The following is a 24,598-nucleotide window of genomic DNA, read 5'->3' as shown; positions in this document are numbered from 1 at the left end:
AGGATGGGGTGACTCGACTGCCTACCACCAGGTTTTGTTACCCAGAATCCCTTGCAAAGCTAAGTTTTTCACAAAATAAACACATTTTCCTCACATTTCTGTGGTGGAAAGTTCTGGAATCTGCGTGGATCAACAAATTTCCACCCACCCAGCGTGCCCCCAGGTCTCCCGAAAAAAATGGTACCTCACTTGTGTGGGTAGGCATAGTGGCTGCGACATGAAACAGCGCAAAACGCAGCATGGTCGCACCTCAATTTCCCAGTGAAATTTAGCACGATTCGGACAAAAAGACTACCTTTTGTTTTTGCGCCGTAGCTCTGCCAGCACCTAGGGAAACCTAGCAAACCTATACATTTTTAAAAACCAGACACCCAGGGGAATTCAGGATGGGGTGACTCGCCTGCCTACCCCCAGGTTTTGTTACCCAGAATCCCTTGAAAACATAAACATTTGACCAAAAAAACACATTTTCCTCACATTTCTGTGGTGGAAAGTTCTGGAATCTGCGTGGATCAACAAATTTCCACCCACCCAGCGTGCCCCCAGGTCTCCCGAAAAAAATGGTACCTCACTTGCGTGGGTAGGCATAGTGGCTGCGACATGAAACAGCGCAAAACGCAGCATGGTCGCACCTCAATTTCCCAGTGAAATTTAGCACGATTCGGACAAAAAGACTACCTTTTGTTTTTGCGCCGTAGCTCTGCCAGCACCTAGGGAAACCTAGCAAACCTATACATTTTTGAAAACTAGACACCCAGGGGAATTCAGGATGGGGTGACTCGCCTGCCTACCCCCAGGTTTTGTTACCCAGAATCCCTTGAAAATATAAAAATTTGACCAAAAAAACACATTTTCCTCACATTTCTGTGGTGGAAAGTTCTGGAATCTGCGTGGATCAACAAATTTCCACCCACCCAGCGTGCCCCCAGGTCTCCCAAAAAAAATGGTACCTCACTTGCGTGGGTAGGCATAGTGGCTGCGACATGAAACAGCGCAAAACGCAGCATGGTCGCACCTCAATTTCCCAGTGAAATTTAGCACGATTCGGACAAAAAGACTACCTTTTGTTTTTGCGCCGTAGCTCTGCCAGCACCTAGGGAAACCTAGCAAACCTATACATTTTTGAAAACTAGACACCCAGGGCAATTCAGGATGGGGTGACTCGCCTGCCTACCCCCAGGTTTTGTTACCCAGAATCCCTTGCAAACATAAAAATGTGACCAAAAAAACACATTTTCCTCACATTTCTGTGGTGGAAAGTTCTGGAATCTGCGTGGATCAACAAATTTCCACCCACCCAGCGTGCCCCCAGGTCTCCCGAAAAAAATGGTACCTCACTTGCGTGGGTAGGCATAGTGGCTGCGACATGAAACAGCGCAAAACGCAGCATGGTCGCACCTCAATTTCCCAGTGAAATTTAGCACGATTCGGACAAAAAGACTACCTTTTGTTTTTGCGCCGTAGCTCTGCCAGCACCTAGGGAAACCTAGCAAACCTATACATTTTTGAAAACTAGACACCCAGGGGAATTCAGGATGGGGTGACTCGCCTGCCTACCCCCAGGTTTTGTTACCCAGAATCCCTTGAAAACATAAAAATTTGACCCAAAAAACAAATTTTCCTCACATTTCTGTGGTGGAAAGTTCTGGAATCTGCGTGGATCAACAAATTTCCACCCACCCAGCGTGCCCCCAGGTCTCCCGAAAAAAATGGTACCTCACTTGCGTGGGTAGGCATAGTGGCTGCGACATGAAACAGCGCAAAACGCAGCATGGTCGCACCTCAATTTCCCAGTGAAATTTAGCACGATTCGGACAAAAAGACTACCTTTTGTTTTTGTGCTGTAGCTCTGCCAGCACCTAGGGAAACCTAGCAAACCTATAAATTTTTGAAAACTAGACACCCAGGGGAATTCAGGATGGGGTGACTCGCCTGCCTACCCCCAGGTTTTGTTACCCAGAATCCCTTGAAAACATAAAAATTTGACCAAAAAAACAAATTTTCCTCACATTTCTGTGGTGGAAAGTTCTGGAATCTGCGTGGATCAACAAATTTCCACCCACCCAGCGTGCCCCCAGGTCTCCCGAAAAAAATGGTACCTCACTTGCGTGGGTAGGCATAGTGGCTGCGACATGAAACAGCGCAAAACGCAGCATGGTCGCACCTCAATTTCCCAGTGAAATTTAGCACGATTCGGACAAAAAGACTACATTTTGTTTTTGCGCCGTAGCTCTGCCAGCACCTAGGGAAACCTAGCAAACCTATACATTTTTGAAAACTAGACACCCAGGGGAATTCAGGATGGGGTGACTCGCCTGCCTACCCCCAGGTTTTGTTACCCAGAATCCCTTGCAAACATAAAAATGTGACCAAAAAAACACATTTTCCTCACATTTCTGTGGTGGAAAGTTCTGGAATCTGCGTGGATCAACAAATTTCCACCCACCCAGCGTGCCCCCAGGTCTCCCGAAAAAAATGGTACCTCACTTGCGTGGGTAGGCATAGTGGCTGCGACATGAAACAGCGCAAAACGCAGCATGGTCGCACCTCAATTTCCCAGTGAAATTTAGCACGATTCGGACAAAAAGACTACCTTTTGTTTTTGCGCCGTAGCTCTGCCAGCACCTAGGGAAACCTAGCAAACCTATACATTTTTGAAAACTAGACACCCAGGGGAATTCAGGATGGGGTGACTCGCCTGCCTACCCCCAGGTTTTGTTACCCAGAATCCCTTGAAAACATAAAAATTTGACCAAAAAAACAAATTTTCCTCACATTTCTGTGGTGGAAAGTTCTGGAATCTGCGTGGATCAACAAATTTCCACCCACCCAGCGTGCCCCCAGGTCTCCCGAAAAAAATGGTACCTCACTTGCGTGGGTAGGCATAGTGGCTGCGACATGAAACAGCGCAAAACGCAGCATGGTCGCACCTCAATTTCCCAGTGAAATTTAGCACGATTCGGACAAAAAGACTACCTTTTGTTTTTGTGCCGTAGCTCTGCCAGCACCTAGGGAAACCTAGCAAACCTATAAATTTTTGAAAACTAGACACCCAGGGGAATTCAGGATGGGGTGACTCGCCTGCCTACCCCCAGGTTTTGTTACCCAGAATCCCTTGAAAACATAAAAATTTGACCAAAAAAACACATTTTCCTCACATTTCTGTGGTGGAAAGTTCTGGAATCTGCGTGGATCAACAAATTTCCACCCACCCAGCGTGCCCCCAGGTCTCCCGAAAAAAATGGTACCTCACTTGCGTGGGTAGGCATAGTGGCTGCGACATGAAACAGCGCAAAACGCAGCATGGTCGCACCTCAATTTCCCAGTGAAATTTAGCACGATTCGGACAAAAAGACTACCTTTTGTTTTTGCGCCGTAGCTCTGCCAGCACCTAGGGAAACCTAGCAAACCTATACATTTTTGAAAACTAGACACCCAGGGGAATTCAGGATGGGGTGACTCGCCTGCCTACCCCCAGGTTTTGTTACCCAGAATCCCTTGAAAACATAAAAATTTGACCAAAAAAACAAATTTTCCTCACATTTCTGTGGTGGAAAGTTCTGGAATCTGCGTGGATCAACAAATTTCCACCCACCCAGCGTGCCCCCAGGTCTCCCGAAAAAAATGGTACCTCACTTGCGTGGGTAGGCATAGTGGCTGCGACATGAAACAGCGCAAAACGCAGCATGGTCGCACCTCAATTTCCCAGTAAAATTTAGCACGATTCGGACAAAAAGACTACCTTTTGTTTTTGTGCCGTAGCTCTGCCAGCACCTAGGGAAACCTAGCAAACCTATAAATTTTTGAAAACTAGACACCCAGGGGAATTCAGGATGGGGTGACTCGCCTGCCTACCCCCAGGTTTTGTTACCCAGAATCCCTTGAAAACATAAAAATTTGACCAAAAAAACTAATTTTCCTCACATTTCTGTGGTGGAAAGTTCTGGAATCTGCGTGGATCAACAAATTTCCACCCACCCAGCGTGCCCCCAGGTCTCCCGAAAAAAATGGTACCTCACTTGCGTGGGTAGGCATAGTGGCTGCGACATGAAACAGCGCAAAACGCAGCATGGTCGCACCTCAATTTCCCAGTGAAATTTAGCACGATTCGGACAAAAAGACTACCTTTTGTTTTTGCGCCGTAGCTCTGCCAGCACCTAGGGAAACCTAGCAAACCTATACATTTTTGAAAACTAGACACCCAGGGGAATTCAGGATGGGGTGACTCGCCTTGCCTACCCCCAGGTTTTGTTACCCAGAATCCCTTGAAAACATAAAAATTTGACCAAAAAAACACATTTTCCTCACATTTCTGTGGTGGAAAGTTCTGGAATCTGCGTGGATCAACAAATTTCCACCCACCCAGCGTGCCCCCAGGTCTCCCGAAAAAAATGGTACCTCACTTGCGTGGGTAGGCATAGTGGCTGCGACATGAAACAGCGCAAAACGCAGCATGGTCGCACCTCAATTTCCCAGTGAAATTTAGCACGATTCGGACAAAAAGACTACCTTTTGTTTTTGCGCCGTAGCTCTGCCAGCACCTAGGGAAACCTAGCAAACCTATAAATTTTTGAAAACTAGACACCCAGGGCAATTCAGGATGGGGTGACTCGCCTGCCTACCCCCAGGTTTTGTTACCCAGAATCCCTTGCAAACATAAAAATTTGACCAAAAAAACACATTTTCCTCACATTTCTGTGGTGGAAAGTTCTGGAATCTGCGTGGATCAACAAATTTCCACCCACCCAGCGTGCCCCCAGGTCTCCCGAAAAAAACGGTACCTCACTTGCGTGGGTAGGCATAGTGGCTGCGACAGGAAACGGTTCAAATTGTACGGTGGTGAATTTACATTACCTTATTGCAAAACTACCTTGATTTTGGGGGGGGGGGCATCTGAGTTTGTGGCCCGGGGCTCGGTGGTATTCTTTGCAAAGTAGCAAACCCAAACAGTTCTGAAAACTAGACACCCGGGGGACTCCAGGGAGGTATGGCATGCATGGGTCCCCCAATGTTTTCCTACCCAGAACTCTCTGCAATCCTTAAAATTAGGTAAAAATTGCACTTTTCCAAACTTTTTGGCGTGGGATCGCCGGGCCGGCAAAAAAGTCATACCACCCTGCGTTCCCCTTGTTCTCCCGAGTAAAAGGATACCTCACTTGTGTGGGTGCCCCAAAGCAGAATACGCCAAAAATGAATTTTGAAAAAAGTAGTTTTTACTCATATTTACGTTTTACAAATTAAGCACCCCAGCCTAAGTCACATGCCTTTGGCCCACCCACACAAGTGAGGTATCATTTTACTCGGGAGAACAAGGGAAACACTGGGTGGTAGGACATTTGTTCCGGCAGCGAGATCCCACCCAAAAAAGTATGGAAAAGTGGGTTTTTTGACCAAAATTTCAGGTTTGCAGGGGTTTCTGGGTAGGAAAACATTGGGGGACCCACGCATGCCATACCACCCTGGACTCCCCCGGGTGTCTAGTTCTCAGAACTGTTTGGGTTTGGTAGTTTCCAAAGATGCCTGCCAAGCCCCGGGCCAAAAGCTCAGGTGACCCCCTCAAAAAATAAGATTATTTGGCTAAAGGTAATGTTTTCGTCTCCACAGTATGAATTGGGCCTTTTCCTAAAGCAGCCGCTATGCCTACCCACGCAAGTGAGGTACCATTTTTATCGGGAGACCTTGGGGAACGCTGGGTGGGAGGTAATTTGTGTGTGCCCAGTGATGCCACGCTTTCCCACACTAAAACGTGTGAAAAAACTGATTTTTTCCATGCAAAAAATGAGGTTTGCAAGGGATTCTGGGTAAAGGAACGTTGGAGGATCCACGCAAGCCATACCTCCTTGGAAGCCCCCGGTTGTCTACTTTTCAGAAATGTGTGGGATTGGTAGGTTTCCCTAGATGGCTGTCTCGCACGGGGCCAAAAACCCAGGTAACCCCTCTTGCAAAAGCTGGTGGACTTAGGGGTTACCTGGGTTTCTGGCCCCGTGCGAGACAGTCATCTATGGAAACCTACCAAACCCACACATTTCTGAAAATTAGACACCCGGGCGCTTCCAAGGAGGTATGGCTTGCGTGGATCCGCCAACGTTCCTTTACCCAGAATCCCTTGCAAACCTCATTTTTTGCATGGAAAAAATCAATTTTTTCACACGTTGTAGTCTGGGAAAGCGTGGCATCACTGGGCTCACACAAATTACCTCCCACCCAGCATTCCCCCAGGTCTCCCGATAAAAACGGTACCTCACTTGCGTGGGTAGCCATAGTGGCTGCAACAGGAAAAGGTCCAAATCTAACAGTGGTGAATATAAAATACCCTGAAGCAATATAACTTTGATTTTTTGGGGGGGAGGCACCTGAGTTTTTGGCCCGGGGTGGGTGGTATTCTTTGGAAAGTAGCAAACCCAAACAGTTCTGAAAACTAGACACCCGGGAGAGTCCAGGGAGGTATGGCATGTGTGGGTCCACCAATGTTTTCCTACCCAGAACTCCTTGCAAACCTTAAAAATAGGTAAAAATAGCACTTTTCCAAACATTTTGGCGTGGGATCGCCGTGCCGGCAAAAAAGTCCTACCACCCTGCGCTCCCCTTGTTCTCCCAAGTAAAAGGATACCACACCTTAACAGAGTTACTCAAAAGTCAAACATTCAAGCACGGCTATCTATTCCTCAAAGACACACACATACAGGTTGGATTTGGCACGAGGGCGAGTGATGGTTCAGTACATAAAATTTTATTAACAAGATATTTCAAAAAAATGAAATGCTCTGTCAATAAATAAATGCAAAAAAACTGAACCAGTGACTCGCAACTCGTGAGCTGTAAAGCCACGACAAGGCACCAACCGTTTTACAGGCCATTCACGCACCTTTCATACCTGATACAAACCAGACCATTGACACCATCCGAATGGAAAAGCAACACATAACAACAATCACAATAAGGGGCAAGGTACACCCTACTGCAGAAATAGAAAAAAAACAATTATTACTGCACACCCATCTAATCCGCAAGCACACACACATACTGGTTGGATTTGGCACGAGGGTGAGTGATGATTCAGTACATACAATTGGATACGCAAGTAATTTCATCAAAAATGAAATACACTGCGTATAATTGAAAGTATGATAAACTGAACCACTGACTCGCAGCTCGTGAGCTGTAAAGCCACGTCAAGGCACCAACCTCTTTACAGGCCATTCATACACCTTTCGTATGCGTGACACATACAAAACATTCACACCGCCAGCCGCGGACCCATCACATTTCAACACTCACACCAGCAAACAGCGCCATTCAAGGGCCCATCACTTTCACACGCCCACATTTCTGACACTGCAACTACACAAAATGATGGACTGTGTGGAGTGTCACTCAACTAGCAGTGTGTGTAGTGACCAACAGAAAGTAACTACTCACACACCGCCTGCCGAGCGCCAGTCCACCCACACCACCATCCAAGCACCAGACCATGCACACTGCCAGCCAAACACCACTCAGCGCACACCGACAGCCAACTACCACTCCACACACACCACCAGCCAAGCATCACTCCACGCACACCACCAGCCAAGCGCCACTCCACAAACACAACACCATCCAAGCACCACTCCACACACGCCGCCAGCCAAGCACCACTCCACACACACCGCCAGCCAAGCACCACTCCACTCACACCGCCAGCCAAGCACCTAACCATACACTCCGCCAGCCAAGCAAAAATCCACTCACCCCCCCCAGCACAACTCCAATCCATGCACTATGCCAGCCAAGCACCACTCCACACACACCGCCAGCCAAGCACCACTCCACTCACACCGCCAGCCAAGCACCTAACCATACACTCCGCCAGCCAAGCAAAAATCCACGCACCCCCCCAGCACAACTCCAATCCATGCACTATGCCAGCCAAGCACCAGACCACGCACACCACCAGCTAAGCGCCATCCACTCACACCACCAGCCAAGCACCTAACCATGCACGCCGCCAGCCAAGCAAAAATCCACTCACCCCCCCAGCACAACTCCAATCCATGCACTATGCCAGCCAAGCACCAGACCACGCACACCACCAGCCAAGCGCCAGTCCACGCACACCAACAATCCAAGCACAATCCTGCACACACCACCATCGAAATTAGAATTTTTTAAAGAAATACCACAAATCAAATGTAGAAACCTACAAATCTGCGAACACAAATTCAAAACCTAAATGCTTTGCACTAATGCAAACCTAAAAGCAAACAAAAAAAATTACAGAAAACAGACCAGACAGTACACTTACAAGCTCAATGAAACTCCCAAAACTTCTTTTGTGTGTGGTACGATTTAAAACAAGCTGGCACACACAATCCAGGATTTGAAGGACAGTCAGGACAGTGCATACGAGACTCCCTCCGCACTTCTCTTCGCCAACAGACTCTACATCTTTTAGTGGGATTGTCTTTTGCAGTTGTGGGAGGAATGTATTCTGGAAAGTGGCGATCTTTCAGTCTAGCCACTTCCTCCACCACTCCAAATCTTGGCACACTTGCCTGTTCCACTAGTACAAGGCTGCCTATTATAGTCTCCTGAAACTTAACAAAAGGCATCTTTGACTCAGGACAAGATTTCTGGAAAACAACAAAAGCATTAAAGGATGCCAAGTGGAAAAGATGGATAGCCAACTTCTTGTACCAAACGTAAGCCTTTCGAAGAGCAGCATAAGGTTCCAACCTCTGATCTACTCTGTCAACACCACCCATGTGCCTATTATAGTCTAAAATGCACACAGGTTTACGCACTTCAGCAGTCTCACCCCGAACTGGCAGAGCTTCAGTGCTTTCGTCATGGATAGTAGTCAGCATGTAAACATCTCTCCTGTCTGAAAACTTCACAGCTAGAAGCTTCCCACATCGCAATGCAGTAGACTGTCCCCGCACAAGCCTTTTGCAAACAAGTTCTATTGGAAAACCTTTCCGGTTACTGCGCATCGTGCCACATGCAACAGTGCCCACTTTGGCCAACTCCTTGAACAAACGCACACTAGTGTAGAAGTTATCTACATATAAATGGTGGCCTTTGTTAAATAATCGTCTACCTAGTTCCCACACAATTTTCTCAGTCACTCCAAAAGTGGACGGACAAGCAGAAGTGTTAATGCTGGAATCCTTACCGGTGTACACCCTGAAATTATAAACATATCCAGTCTCACTGTCACACAGCATATACAGTTTGATGCCATAGCGTGCCCTCTTACTAGGAATGTATTGCCTAAAAACCAAGCGGCCCTTGAACAATACCAAAGACTCGTCCACAGCTATTTCTCTTCCAGGTGCAAACATCTCAGGAAAACGATCAACAAAGTGATCAAGGACAGGCCGAATCTTAAAAAGACGGTCACAATCAGGGTGATCGCGTGGCAACGCTAAATCATTATCAACAAAATGCATCATGCGAAGAAGAAGCATATATCGATCACGAGTCATAACTGCTGGAAATATAGATGTTGCCATCAAGGGACTAGTGGACCAATAAGAAGACATTGATGGCTTCCTTAGCAAGCCCATCAAAAAAGTTAATCCCAAAAACTTCTTCATCTCTTCAACATATGTGGGAGACCAATGGGTAGCTCTGGAATGGGGCTTAAGGCTGGCACTGTGGTCCCTCAAATACTGCTCTGCATACAAATTAGTTTGCTCCACAATCTCCTGCAAAAACTCATCGTCAAAAAACAATTGAAAATATTGAATTGGCAAAAAATTGTCAGTATCCACTCTACACCCTGGAACACCAGTGAAGTCTGGCAATTCCGGCTGCACCATGCCAGGGGCAACCCAGACGTCATCACTAACATGAGGAGAAGAAGCCACCCTAGCCTGCAGGCCAGATGCCTCTTGCTGCACTACATCAACGGGAACACTAGCATCCCCAGATGCCTCTTGCCTCACTACACCAACAGGAATACTAGCATCCCCAGATACATTTTGCATCTCTTCACCAACAGAAGAACTCACATCCCCAGCTGCCTCTTGCATCTCAACAACAACAGAAAGACTAGCAGCACCAGATGCCTCATGCTGCTCAACAACAGGAAGACTAGCAGCACCAGATAACCTTTGGCGCACCACAGCAATGTGAAACCTTTTGGGCGCAGCCTTTACCACACTTGCCTGTTCCTGACGAGAAAAAAAGGGAAACCTTGAGGACCTAGGCTGCCGCTCACATGGCTCTTCCCTCTCTACCGGCACATCAATGTCCCTCTCTACCACAGGCACTTCATCAGCACTAGAAGAAGAATCATCATCCGATGATACCATGCGAAGAGAAAACTCACTGCCTGAATCTTCTGCACCTACCTCAAGCTCCGAATCGGAGTCAGTGTCTGGACCATGGTCAGAGGAAGACTCAAAAAGCAAACTAACAACCTGCTTAGCAGTAATCCTGCGAGCAGCCATTATCCTTACAAATCAAGAAGACTACACACACAAGTGAACAACAACCTACACTGTGCAAAGGAAGAAGTAAACAAGGTAGAATCTTCACACAAAAATCAATACACTCAAAAACAATTAAAATCTAACCAAATATAAGAAGACTCACCAGCACCTACTCTGCTGAAACACAGCAAAAAGAAAGGAAATCCCACTGGAAAGAAAAAAAAAAGTATAGATTAGACAAAGTACACATCAAGCAGCAATACAAAAAAAAAAGTTAACAATCAAGAAACACAAAGCCACACAAACAGCAATAACTTCACTTTTCATAACAACAGATTTATCTAGGAAAAATAGTACAAAAAACATTTACTTACCAAGCACATGCAACTACACAAGCTGCAAAACCAGCATTAACCGAACCACAACCTACACCAATACAAACAGCAAAAGCCTGGATCAAAAACAAAGAAGAAAAAAAATAATTTAATACTACATTTCACAAACAACATAACAAATGAATAAACAATACACAAATTTACCCCCAAAATCACATCCACACAGATGGGCCATCAAAAAGGGCAAAACGGACAAAAGTACGGGTTGATTTGCCCACCGGGGGGGGGAGGCCAGAAAATCTAAATTTAAAATCCGACCCACCTGAAAGCGACCCTTGCACAATGGGTCACTTCCTACAATCTAAAATAAAATCCCTGGTGCTAGTGGGGGCATTTCCACCGCACAATCGCAATGCTGTGCGCGACCGTGAGCCAGAAATGCCCTGCAAAGAGACATCAGAAGAGAGGAAAATCACTTACCTCTCCCCTGATGCCTCTTTGCAAACCCCCCCAAATATCTCAAAACCAACCTAACACCTCCAGGCACAGGAAGCAAATGGCTTCCCGACCGCCTGGGAATCCCTGAAGATGTTGGCGCGTGCTGTGCGCGCTGACATCATCAGGGATTCTCATGGGGAGGGGGACAACAGAATTACTGTGGTTAACTGCGATGCTGGACAGAGGCACTTGCATCCTTGATTTTCACAAGCGCAATCCTAAAACAGTTCCTATGACCAGGAGCTTCTTTCTCCCCATCTGCTGCTCTCAACAGTCTCTGACCATTTATACACATAAGAGGCATGTGAACTCACACGGAAGATCCCCTATTGGCAACGCCCACCAACTAGCGGAGTGCACCATCTTTCCTAAATTTACCCACTATGATGGACAGCTCACTCAAGGGACCTGTGCACACATTGGTGCGATGGCATAGTAACACACACGGACACTGGAGACAAAGCAAGCGCTCGAGTTGCAGCACAAATTCAGGAAAACATTCATCAGCCCAAAAACATTTGTGACCTTCCCACTATGATTCACAGCTCACACAAGGGACCCCTGCGCACATCTGTGCAATTGCATAGTAACGCACACATGGACACTGGAGACAAAGATGGGGCTCGAGTTGCAGCACAAACTCAGGAAAGCAATCATCAGCCCAAAAACATTTGTGAACTTCCCACTATGATGAACAAATGGTCTCTGTTTCCAGATACCTAAGAGCCTTGCTAGTTTATTCAGATAACAACCAACACACACTGGGGTCGATTGTGAAAATATGGTATTGTGTACAAAAAAGGGGAGAAATGCTCCTCTTTTAGGTGTCCCCTCACTCACCAGGGTTGCCCCACGGTGACATGCTTCATCATTGGGGCCATCCCAGTCCTCTACGGGCTGGGGCGTGCTGCGACTTGCGAAAGTTACGTAGGAGCACTTTATTAGACTATGTGTGGTGCATGTGTATTTGAGGAGTGGACTATGTGATGTGTGAAATACCTGCCCAGTAGGTTTACAATAAACTTTATTCTTGCCTCTAGGTGGTAATAAACGGGGTGGAAAGATAGGCTGCCCTAAACGTAATGTGTCCAGATGTACCTATCAACTCCTATCGTCGACATGTTTCGTGCATACACCAAGCACTATGATGGACAGCTCACACAAGGGACCCCTGCGCACATCTGTGCAATTGCATAGTAACGCACACATGGACACTGGAGATGGCGCTCGAGTTGCGGCACAAACTCAGGAAAACAATCATCAACACAAAAACATTTGTGAGCTTCCCACTATGATGGACAGCTCACTCAAGGGACCCCTGCGCACATTTGTGCAGTTGCATAGTAACGCACACATGGTCAATGGAGACAAAGATGGCGCTAGAGTTGCAGCACAAATTCAGGTATCAATCAACAGCCCAAAAACATTTGTGAGCTTCCCACTATGATGGACAGCTCACTCAAGGGACCCCTTCGCACATGGCCTAGTAACACACACATGGTCACTGGAGACAAAGCATGTGTTTGAAAAGCAGCACACAAAAAAAAACATTCTTCAGGCCAAAAACACTAGTGAGCTTTGCCTAGGCAGCACAGGTGTGTTTTTTAGCCACTTCAGAAACACACATCAGTATAAATAATGAAGGACAGAGGCACTTGCATCCTTCATTACAATGAGCACTATCATTTTACTTTATAAATGACCCCCATCAGCATTTTTGTACAAAAAACGGCCTTTCCACAACATTGCAGCCAAGAGAAGACTTCATAGATAATGTTCCCCCAACAAGGGGAGCGACCCTTCCCCAAGGGGCCGCTCCCCGAACTAAGAAACTGATCGCAAAACCCAAAAAAATAAAAATCCCTAACATTCCTGCTGCACGATCGCACGATCGTGCAGCAGGAAACCTCTAAAATGCCACCGAGGGAAAGGAAAAGCCTTTCCTTTGCCTCGATGCAAGTTGCATCACAATCCCCCCCGCCCCAGCCGCAAAACCAACCTCTTTGTCCAACGACGCGCAGGAAGCAAATGGCTTCCCTGCGCGTCTGAACACAAAGGAAGCCTCCGGTGACGTCAGCGCGCCTCGCGCGCTGACGTCATTGATGACGTGGGCGGGGAGGGCGGGGGGAGGCAGGGGAAGGTCTTCCCCTACCATCCCCGCAAAAACAAAAAAAATCAGGCAGACTCGGAGGGAGCGCTGGCGCTTCCCCCGAGGGTGGGGCTCATGACGAGCTGGGCTCGTCATGAGCGTGCGAGGAGGCTACGCCATGACGAGCCCAGCTCGTCATCAGCCCCGAAGGGGTTAATGATATGATTGGTTCCAGTATGAGCATAAGGAAGGTTTCCCACTGTAAATTCAGACGCACAGGCGATGGTCTGCAGACACATGTAGACAAGCCCATTCCTGCCTAGTCGCGCGTGGCTTTGCGTCCCCAGCTTTAGACCAGAAGTCTATATGCACTTCATAAATTTGCCCTTTGATGGGGTGGACCTCCTTTGGGGCTAAATGACGGTTGTATGTCAGGGGTACACCTACTTTCAAAAGACTAATGGGAGTCGACCAAGCCCGAAGCACTAGTTGCCATAATTAATCAGATTTTCCAGGAAAATGTGCTACAGCAATGGCAGCAAATTCTGGAGTGTCTGGGTGACATTGTAACGTGGGGCTACTCCAGCTCTAAGCAGTGGCTGCTCTTAATATTCGTCTTCCTGTTTCCAAACCTTCTTCCCACTCGACTTTAATGCAAAGATCCTAAAACACACTACACCACATCAGAGTCCATGCCTTTTCCTCACAATTGGGAAGAAATAACCCTGTTACGACTGTTGGCTGCTTGTTGACAAGTTCTTTTTTATAGACTTTGCTGAAATCGCATGTCACCACTTACCGAAAACGACAACACCATCCCCTTTACATTTACCTCCTGGATTAGAGAAGATGAGATCCTTGCTCTGAAGGCAGGGCTAATACCTTAATTATGTGGTTTCAATTCTGTCTTCTATACCTCCAGGTCCACACAACACCAATATGTCTAGTTTCTGTTCCACAAACTTGTTTTCTTATTCCAGAGAAATCTATTACACTTTACAAAAATACGTATGCATCACACAACCAGATGCTAAGTTTCGCCTCTTATGGTTAGTTGCCTGGGGGTTTCTCAAGGTTATATAAATACATAGTAATATGACATTATACTTTACTCTAATTCCAAAGAGGCTGTCTGTAGGTATTTTTGACTTTAGGTTAGCGCATGTTTACGCACTACAAACTCAAAATGAGAAGCGAAGAAAAGGACTCCTCCTAAACAGAAGAAATTTGTCCTAGGAAAGGTTGTAGACAGAAGGTGGCGGGTAGAAGGAAGGGATCAAACATGTTTTAAGACAAGTGTAGGTAACTGAAGACCAGGGTTTAACAAGAAAAGTTACCTCAAAAAGTATGTTTAATTGGCATCTTTAACTAACAAGGATCTGTGAAGTAGAAAAACAGAATAACAATTGTGGCAGTCAAAGGGCAACTTGTAGTGGCAGTTTCCTGTCTTCCCACAAAAAGGTGCTCTCTACCTGAGAAAATCCAGTGTACCAGAAAACAATGAATAAGCTAGCTGGTGCCAAGTATAAACAAGCGCCCCAATGCATCCTCCTCGGAACACTTTCTGGACCTGTGGAAGAACAGAAGAGGACTAAATCTTGCTTGCTATGACCTGAGAGGAACATAAAGGTCCTGCTCTCTTGTTCCCAGGACAAAGAAGTGGACTCCAAGCATCAGTTGGCTAATCTCCTTTGTTGCTATAGGGAATCAAAAAGCTGTAAGACACTTTTCCTGAAGTGAACAGTAAAAACTGTACCTGGACTGGACCTTGCTGGTGGTCTCAGCTGGTATGACTCCTGGACTCAAAGTGCTGTCCCTGAGGTCCTCGATATATAACAAGTGACCCAAAGGAGCTTCCCCAGAAACTCCGAAAAAATGGAATGTGTACAAAATGTGGACTTCCAATGCATCCAGAGCTGTTAGGGAGACCTCACAGCAAATGTGTCCAATTCCAATGCACCGTCCTCAAATACAGCTTAAGGATGTTGACCACCATTAAAAAGGCTGAAGTCGGAAGATAAAATCTTTGACTAGGACAAACCCACTTGGGTTAACCAACCTGCAATCTGTCGCGATCGACCTGGAATGTCCACTAGGACCCTGTCTCCTGGTTCAATAGACTATCATTGGTGCTTAGTGGTGCTGTTTTCACTTAAATATTTAAAACTTCAAATTTGTGGGTCCTCTGACCGAACTCTTGACATTTTAGTGTCAATTTCTTTATAAATTTTACTTTATTGTTCTACTTTGGTTTGTAATTTTTAATTGGCCTTTTGATTTCTTTTGGTACTTCAAAATACTTTACACATTGCCTTAAATTAAGCTTGTTTGCTCTGTGCCGTAAGTACCAGGGAGTATAGCTCAGGTTAATTTAGTGGCTTTGGGGTTTACGCTGACAAGTTAGTGTTCTTATGCCTTGAGCTCGGCAATCTCCCACCCCAAATAATAATCTTCATTTTCAAAGCTCCTGCCGTGTGGGAGCGGACTTACTTTCCCTGACTGGGCTTCTGTGGGCAGAAGCAAACCTAAAGATCTGCTCCTGCCAAGCGTGAGCAGTGCTGGCTTCTGATACACCCAAGATGGGTGCATGTAGGGTGCCGACGTGGGCCTCGAGAGCCCTTGGGTTCACCCTGCAGCACCCAACTTAGTGCTTGGTGAATGCCTCGGGTAGGCACTGGGTCACCCACCTAAAAGGAGATGACACCTGAAGGATGAGGTCCACTAGAGGCTTGGGGAGGGGGCAACCGCATGACTATTTATCCCACATTTTACATCACTTATGACATGTTCTATACCACCATTGATAACATCACTGCAACATCTGAAATGACATAATTGATTATAACACTGTGCATGGCAAGGGCGCAAGTTATAGTTACCTTAGGGAATGAATTATTGATACTTGAGATAAATATAACTGCCGAAATTCAGTCCCTCTCCATACCCTACTACACACAACCATCATCTTAGAGGTTTGAAAGGGAAGGCCAGTCCTTAGACACACCCGAATACATTCACACATCATTACAGAGAGTGGTCTCATCCGAGAGGCCAATCCCTCTACAGTGTATAGTAGGGTGTGGGGAGGGACTAGGCTCTCCTATTCGACCCCTCTCTCAGATGACGGGTGCCCGTACTTGAGTGTGTAGAGTCTACACACTCAAGTATGGGCACCCGTCATCTGAGAGAAAGGTCGAATAGGAGAGCCTAGTCCCTCCCCACACCCTACTATGCACCCCCATCATTTAAGAGAGAGGTCTGAAAGGTGAGGCCAGTCCCTCTCCACACCCTACTATGCATACCCATCATTACAGCAAGGTCTCACCAGATAGGCCAGCCCCCGCAAACTATTCTACACACACCCGTCATCTGAAGGGAGGCTAGTCCCTCCCCACACCCTGCTATGCACACCTGTCATCTGAGAAAGAGGTCTGAAAGGAGTGGCCAGTCCCTCCCCACACCCTTCTATGCACCCCTGTCATCTGAGAGAGCAGTCTGAAAGAAAATGCAGTCCTTCCCCACACCCTACTGTGCACAACTGTCATCTGAGAGCGAGATCTAAAAATAAACACATCTAGTGTCACATGTACACAGTTACTCTTAAATGCAAATATTTATAACTTGTTCAGTCTCGCTACACAGCTATGGTGCATTAGGCAGACCCTCCAGGATTTCGTGATTTCGCGGTTTGCTGCAAAATCGGCACTTTTGTAAAAATGCCGCGATTTTCACAAAAGTGCCCGCGAAATTGGCACTTTTGTAGAAATCGCGCGGCATTTTTACAAAAGCCGCTGTATCCTGGGGGGGTCTGTATGACGCAGCTCATCCAGTTTCACGCTGTGTGAGCCTCGGCACAAACATACCTCAGACGTACAAACAGGGCATGGAGGCAGGGGGCAGCCAGGCCCCCTCGCGTGCTGATGGTTTCTGCCCTTCATTTGGGGAGAAGCACCCCCCTCCTCCTCCGGTTCATTTTTAGAGCTGGTTATTTCGGGCTTTTCTTTTTTCGTGCTCTAGTGTCAGATCTTTGTCATTCTGCGAGACCTCGGGGTTTCTCTCCGGAGGATGCGAGCGGCAGTTACCATCGGCTTCCTGCACGGAGGACTACAGACCGGAGGGAGAGAGAAAGAGGGGATGGAGGCCCTTGTGAGGAGAAGAAAGGGGTGAAAGAAAGGGAGAGTGGCTGGGGGCACATCTGTGAGGAGAGGAAAGGGGTGAAAGCAAGCGAGAGTGGCTGGGGGCACATGTGTGAGGAGAGGAAAGGGGTGAAAGCAAGGGAGAGTGGTGGGTTTAAGAAGGAAAGGGTAGGGGTGAAAGAAAATGGGAGGATAAAAGTGAAAGGTGGAGCGCAAAGGTAAAGAGGGGGAGCAAGAATGAAAACTGAAGGTATGGGGCAGGTGAGACGAGAAAGAAGGGGTGAAAGAGAGGGGGAGTGAGTAAAGAAGTCATCGAGGTAGGAAAGAAGGAAAGGGTAGTAGGGGGTGAGAGAAACTGGGCGAATGAAAGTGAAAGGTGGAGAAAAGTAGAGAGGAGTGAGCAGGAGAGAAAGAGGGAGGGTGAATGCGCGAGAAAGAGGGCGAGAGAGGAAGGGGAAGAAAGACAGTGTCTGGAAGAACGAAAGTATGAGAGTTAGAGAGAGAAGAGAGGGCGAGGAAGGGAGAGAGGGCGACGAGAAGTAGAGAGGCAGGGTGCTAGAGAGATCCGAAGATGGAAAGAGAGAGGGACGGGGGAGAAGAGACTGGGCTGATGAGAGAGATCGATAAGGAGAGAAAGATGTGTGTGTGTGTGTGTGTGTGTGTGTGAGAGAGAGGATGAGTGAATGAGGCACAGAAAGGAGGGGGCATGAGAAACAGAAAGCTGAATGGGACAGTGGAAAGAGTGAAACAGGAAGGAAGATAGAGGAGCTAAAAGCGGCAAAACACAACTAAGAGAGGGGGAATTGGGAGGCAGAAAGAGTGTAAGGAAGGGCGGGTGACGGATGGGGTCACTGGAGGCCACTTTATCAAGGTCCAGGGCTGCAGCCTCTGTCTCCAGCTCCATGGATTTACCTCCGCAGGCAAGAGGGAGGGAGAGAGAGAGAGAAAGAAAGAGAGCGCGAGAGAGAGAAAGAGAGAAAGAAAGAGGGAGGTAAAGAGAGAGAGAGAGAGAAAAAGAGAGGGAGGTAGAGAGAGACAGAGAAAGAATGAGAGAGAAAGAAAAAAGAGAGAGAAAGAGAGACAAAGACAAGAGAGCAGCAGAGACGGGAAACAGTGTTTACAATGCTGTCATTACATCGCATTACTATTACAACACAGTCGTTACGACTGCGTTGTTAGTATGCGATGCATTTACATTGCATGTCATCACAACGACTTTCTGTAGGGGCGCTGAGGTATTGGAAATGAATTCCAACACCTTCCCTACTGTTGCGCAAACTGGAATAGGGATAGTAAGTAAATAGTGTGGTGGAATATCAGAATTACAATGGCGGGAACGAGGTTGTTGTTGCCAGTACAAACTGTGCTTTCATTTCCTCATCACTTCTCAGTATGACGAGTGTCTCTACCACATTTTCCGTGCCTTCTTCTCCTGTCCGTGTGACACGGCTGGCATTGGCACGGGCCGGCTTCTCCCTGCATCACCAGTATTTAATGTCCCACAAGCAGTACATACAAGAAAGAAATGCTTTAAAATGTTTTCTAGATACCTTAACGATCCCTGAATGATAATTAAAGTTAACAAAGACAGAAGAGAGCATGGTGAAAATGAATGGCGGCGGTTTTATGCAAAGTTATATTCAAGTATCATGTCCGGGTGATTGCAGGATCTTTAAATGTGAACACATGGACAGTATTTTACGGTGGCAAAGGTGGCAAACCCAGCAACACCAGTGGCGGCTGCTCCACACACCCCCCTCTCCGGTGGCACCTTTGGGTGTGTCTCCTACTGCCAAGCCCTGCTGTGCAACTTTGATAAAAGCTGGTGCTGCTGCTCGCTCGCAGCTGCAGAACTGGCGCCCAGAGTCCTTCGCAGTACACCGTCACCCACCCTTTTATTTATTTTAATTTATTTTAAAAGTTTTATATAGCGCTAGCTTGACCCGTAGGTATCTGATCGCTTTAATTACACTACTTCACTTCCAGCAGGATCACAGAACTGAAGTGTTCTGTTAGGACATGCGGTAGTTCTGCATTGCAACTGAGGCACACATGTCCAAAACTACAAACTTGAAAAAGAAAACATTTCCACATATGTTTCGTTCTTCTGCGCTCCGAGAATGTGTAACCTCCTGATGAAGCACTTTTTTATAAAAATGCACATCTCACGGCTCCAACATTAAAATAGATGCCTTATTTTCTTAAAAGCGTAACACATGAAATAAGAATACCGTGCTCTGCAGCCCTGAGGTTCAGCCGGCAGTTGTACAAAATCGGATGAATTTAATTCTCCTTATTTAATGCGACCCAATATAATTGCATCCTAGACGCTAGCAATTACAGGCCGGAATTTTCTGCAGGAGGCGCATTGAGAGATATGTTAACTGTACTGTTAAGGGCTTATCATTATTTACCCTTTTGGCATTCTGCTAATCTCCGATCCATGCCCTGCTTGACAGCTACTCACTCTCCACGCTATTGAGCCCTTTGTTGTAGGAAAAATGGCCAAATAAAATGCAGCTAAATTTCCATATTTGTGCCGCTAAATTTCCATTTTTGTGCCACTAAATTTGCTAATCCATGCCGCTATATCCTGGGGGGTCTGATTAGGATGACGTGTTTCCTAATCACTTTCACCCATTAGCTGGACACAAACTGTACACATTGAAGTGGAAAAGTAATCTTGTAGTTATCCGCCACAATCTCGACTATAAAAACAAAGGAGCACTTTCAGATGTCATCAGTGATGTCATAAATGATGTAATGGAACGTGATGAGTGATGTCATGTGAAGTCTATAAGTAGTGCATCGCCTGGCCGCTGCTAACTATAACTGGGGAATTTCTTTGGTTCTTTTAGGTTCAAATGTTAATGTTCACACTGACAAATTCACCTAACTATAACGCTTCTTTAACCATTGTTTTTTTGTGAAAAAAAATGTATATATAATATGCATTTATGAATACAGTGTGTTATATGTAACATTTGTCTCAAACAGTAAATAACTATTTCTCAACTGTCACTCTCTTTATCAGGCTCAGGTGGATAGTATGATGGGCCCACCCCACGGGTCTTCAGACCTATTAAACTTTTCTATGAATACATATCCTTTGACATTGATTATTAGATTTAAAGTATTACATTAATTTCATACCTTTTTCTGTGAAGCAGCCTACAGTGTTTCATGTTTGCAGTACCTGAAGGCACAGTTCCCCCTCTCGTGACTGCGTGCAATGTTATTCCTTTCCCTGACATGAGGTTTAAAGTTTCTGCCCTCTTATAGAAGGAGCACAGGCTGTTAGGAAGAGATAACTGCACCTTCTTACTAAAGTGGCCCTATTGTATACTGTACATCTCCACACACACTTCAGTGATTGGGAGACTTGCCTTTCATAATCATCTGCTCTAGCAGAAGTATTGATCGTGAACCAAAGCAATTGGAATAAACAGTTATGGCCTACTGCTGCCAGATAAACTCTTAAGCCGCTGTATCTTCCCTCTGGCTCTCCCCTTTCAGGTTTTGTTGACCATTTGCCTGGAGTGATTTCTGCAAATTTGAAGTGTCATTAACTGTTAATTTAATAATCCAACTAAATGCACTTAATAGTAGGACTGTACTTGTGTTTTCGTGCATCAGAGGTGTTTTTGGATTGGGCATTCTTTACTTTTGTCAGTCCTGATCATTGCCGCTATCTACAAATCTTCTCAAAATTATATTAAATGTCTCTATTGTGATGTTTTGCAGCAAAAATGTATTTTTCTGTTTTCTATCCACACAGGAGCCTACACACTGTGAAGCAAACCCTGACCTTATATTCGAAGATATGGAAGTTATGACGGATTTTGAACTACATCGTCTTTGTCAAGAGTTTGGTAGTATCCGTGAATTCAGGCTTGACATGGATTTAATTTTAGATTCTGGGAAATTCAAGAAACTTGAAGCGGTTCTGTCGGAACTCAAGCAAAAGGTACATATGGTGGGAACAACAATTTGCAGTGTAATGTTCGTAAAACAGATGTTGAAACAGATTTTTTGTTTCAATTCCATCAGTCCGTGTAACCAAAATATTTTAAATGATATCAATCTACTGAGATGCTAAATGTAAGGGCAGGTCTTCCCAGCAACGATTTAGAAATGTGGGTGTGGCATCTACAGCATGTGCTTCTCCTGATGTTATGGTGTCATGGTTACTAGAGATTCCATGTTGGGTCCTGGTATCCCAAGTGATAGAATTGTGTTTGTTCAAATGTACTGGAGCTGTTGTCTGAACTGGCTGGGACCTGGATGGTTTTCTTCTTACTCTGAAATAAACCTGAAGATCTGCACATCTACCTGCCTCCTGCTTGATCCTTTCAGCTGTTTCAAGGATCTTACACTGGCGTAGTCTGCAGCTGAAAGGAAAGAAGAACCCAACAAGCCTCACCTACTCCTTTAATTTGACATTTTCTACAGGTAGAGAACGAACAACTCTACCTCAGGTACTGTCTCTTTACTTGTAACTTTTGTTGGGACCCTGCTTTAACTAAAAGAACTGGAGGAACCTCTCATTTCAAACCCTCAACTACTCCCTAATCTTGCATGTCCCAGGGATTAGGAGCTATCGCCGTGCTTTTTCACCCTATTGTGTTTCACTTGGGTGTTAAAAGGTGGATGCGGGCGCGTCCCTTTGTGTCATAATAAGACTTTTAAATCCATCTGAACCTTGAGAAATCTGTGTTGTTAACTCTCGATCTCTTTAAGCTTAATCTTGACTTTGTCAACATTTGGTCTCTTCGTGTTGGCCGTGTGGCAGGTCACGAAAGCTTTGCGTGCTTTATCTTTTGAAAGAAAGAGAGGTGAGAAACGCATTTTACCTCAAGTGCTCCGCATGTGTCTATTGTGAGCCTTCGTAAAGCTTGAAACTAATCGGAACTCTGGCTTCATCTGTTCTAACTTCGATTTTCATGCTGCTCTTCCTTCGCTTGTCATTCTCTGCCTCCACTGCGCACTTGAAACAACGTGCTAAACACGACCTTCACGCTGCGGGGGCACGTTTTGATGCTCCGGCTGCCATCTTCCTTTTACCTTACCTACGGTGTTGACTTTAACTTCGCGTTCCACATCTGAAACGCACACAATTGCTCATTGCGGACTACACTGTTAGTGGATTATTTGCATCCCCTACCCTGCGTGCCGTCTCTGTGAAAGGCACACATATGAATGCGGTGTTTTCTTCGCATGTCACTTATGTGACACATCATTTTTGTGATATAAATAATGTTAAATATTTTTTTTTCTTAAATAAAAAAGAATTTAAAAAAAACATCACAAGGATACGCGAGAGAAAAGGGGTTTAATCCTTCTGCATTTATTCTGTATACCACTTCATCCGTTCTGCATGCTCTGAAACTTTATCTCTACTCTGCGTGCCACTTCTGTGACACGCACACGTTTGAGCCTTCATTCACTCTCACTGCGTGCTACATCTGTGACACGCACACACATGCTCTGGGGCAGCTGTGCGCTTTACAAGTATACTACATTTACATTTACATACTGTTGTAACCAAAACTGTTACTTGGTATTTCAATATTGGCATCATTAATTTTATTTCTGTGGTGAAGTTTGAAGTTGATATCACTGTTGACTATGCAGAATGTAACTGCTCCTCCCTTCTTTCTCATGTCACCTGGGGAGCCACCTATTAAGTGGCAGAAATGGAAAAGGTTTTTGAGCGTTGTGCAAAGGTTTGTGGAGTAAGTCTTAGCGCTGAGCGCATGTCTTCTCTTCTGCTTCAATGTTTAGGGTCGGAAGGGCCAGATGTCATCGATCACCTTCCTGTACTCAGTGATGCAGAAGGGAGAGATATGAATGAATTTGAAATTTGCATGAAAAAGCTTGATAAACACTATTTTCCTAAAGTTAGCACTATATTAGAGAAATATCAATTAGCCAAAAGGTTGCAAAACGAAGGTGATAGTGTTCAGGGATACATCACTCAACTTAGAAAGCTCGCTTCATCCTGCACATTTGCTGTATTGTTGAATGTGAGGATCAGAGACCAGTTCATGTTGTGTTGCATCATTGAAAGGATCCCTGAAGAGCTTTGGTTGAGGGATGAACCCTCCTGAGACGAGGTAATTCAAGTGGCTAAGTGGGTTGACACCATAAAAAAGGATAAGCAGGCAGCTGTTCAAGTAGTTAAGGAAGAAGCTAAAACCATATCTAAACCTGATAATGTCACTAAGACTAAAAGTAAACCTGTTGTACATAAATGCTATAGGTGTGACAAGTTGGGCCACTTAGCTAACGACAAAAGATGTCCTGCATTAGAGGTAATTTGTTCGAAATGTAAGAAGAAGGGTCATCTCTCTATTGTTTGCAAAACAAAGAGTCGTTCTTCCACTGTCAAGTGCGTGGAAGCTGAAATCCCAGAGGAAGACTTTGTCTGTGGTCAGATTATGGTCCAAATAAATTCTGTTATACAGCATAAGTCTTGCCCAGTTGAGAACATCCAAGTAGGTGGTGAATCCACCAGGCTTCTGTTTGACTCCAGTGCCAAAACCACCATAGTTTCAAGGGTATTTTACCAAAACAAATTGGCTCACAAGACCTCTCTTCTGAAACCTGATATACGTCCCTTGGCCTATGGTGGGGAACACATCCCACTGCATGGTTACTTCATAGGACTCATTGAGTACAAGGACCATTACATCTCTTGCAAGATATGTGTGTCGGAAAAAGGGGACAGTATAATCAGCTGGTTCCACCAAAGGGATTTGGGTGTCCTGCTCGAGCCAGGTAGCAACTGTCCCATCAAATTGAAGGATGATGTAAACATAATTCTTGAAGAACCTCATCTTAATGTTGAAACTAAGATCAAGCAAAGTTTTCCCAATGTTTTTAGGGATGAACTTGGATTCCCCAAGGGGTTCAAGCTTAATATACGCCTCCGCCCTGACTCTCAACCCTCTAGCTGCAAGGTAAGAAATGTTCCCTTGTCTGTAAGGAATGAAATGAGAAAGGAGTTGGACAAACTCAAGCAGGGAGGAATAATTGAAGAAGTCAAAAGGACTGATTGGTTGGCCCCTGTGGTGGCAGTTTGCAAGGCCAATGGGTCTTTCCGTCTGTGTATAGACTTGA

At 45.7% G+C, this 24,598-nt stretch overlaps 1 protein-coding gene across 2 annotated transcripts in view; it reads left to right on the top strand.

Annotated features, from left to right (window-relative positions):
- Nucleotides 1-24,598, top strand: part of SMARCAD1 (SNF2 related chromatin remodeling ATPase with DExD box 1) — an 809,617-nt gene that overhangs the window by 665,218 nt on the left and 119,801 nt on the right. For both annotated transcript variants that reach the window (XM_078676227.1, XM_078676228.1), the window contains exon 20: nucleotides 21,255-21,443. In XM_078676227.1, the coding sequence (XP_078532353.1) occupies nucleotides 21,255-21,443 (189 nt within the window). The remainder of the gene's footprint in view (nucleotides 1-21,254; nucleotides 21,444-24,598) is intronic.

Source organism: Lissotriton helveticus, chromosome 2_1, assembly GCF_964261635.1.
Source record: "Lissotriton helveticus chromosome 2_1, aLisHel1.1, whole genome shotgun sequence".
NCBI lineage: Eukaryota > Metazoa > Chordata > Amphibia > Caudata > Salamandridae > Lissotriton > Lissotriton helveticus.
Note: the sequence above shows the minus strand (reverse complement) of the source record. Positions and strands in the feature narration are given on the sequence as shown.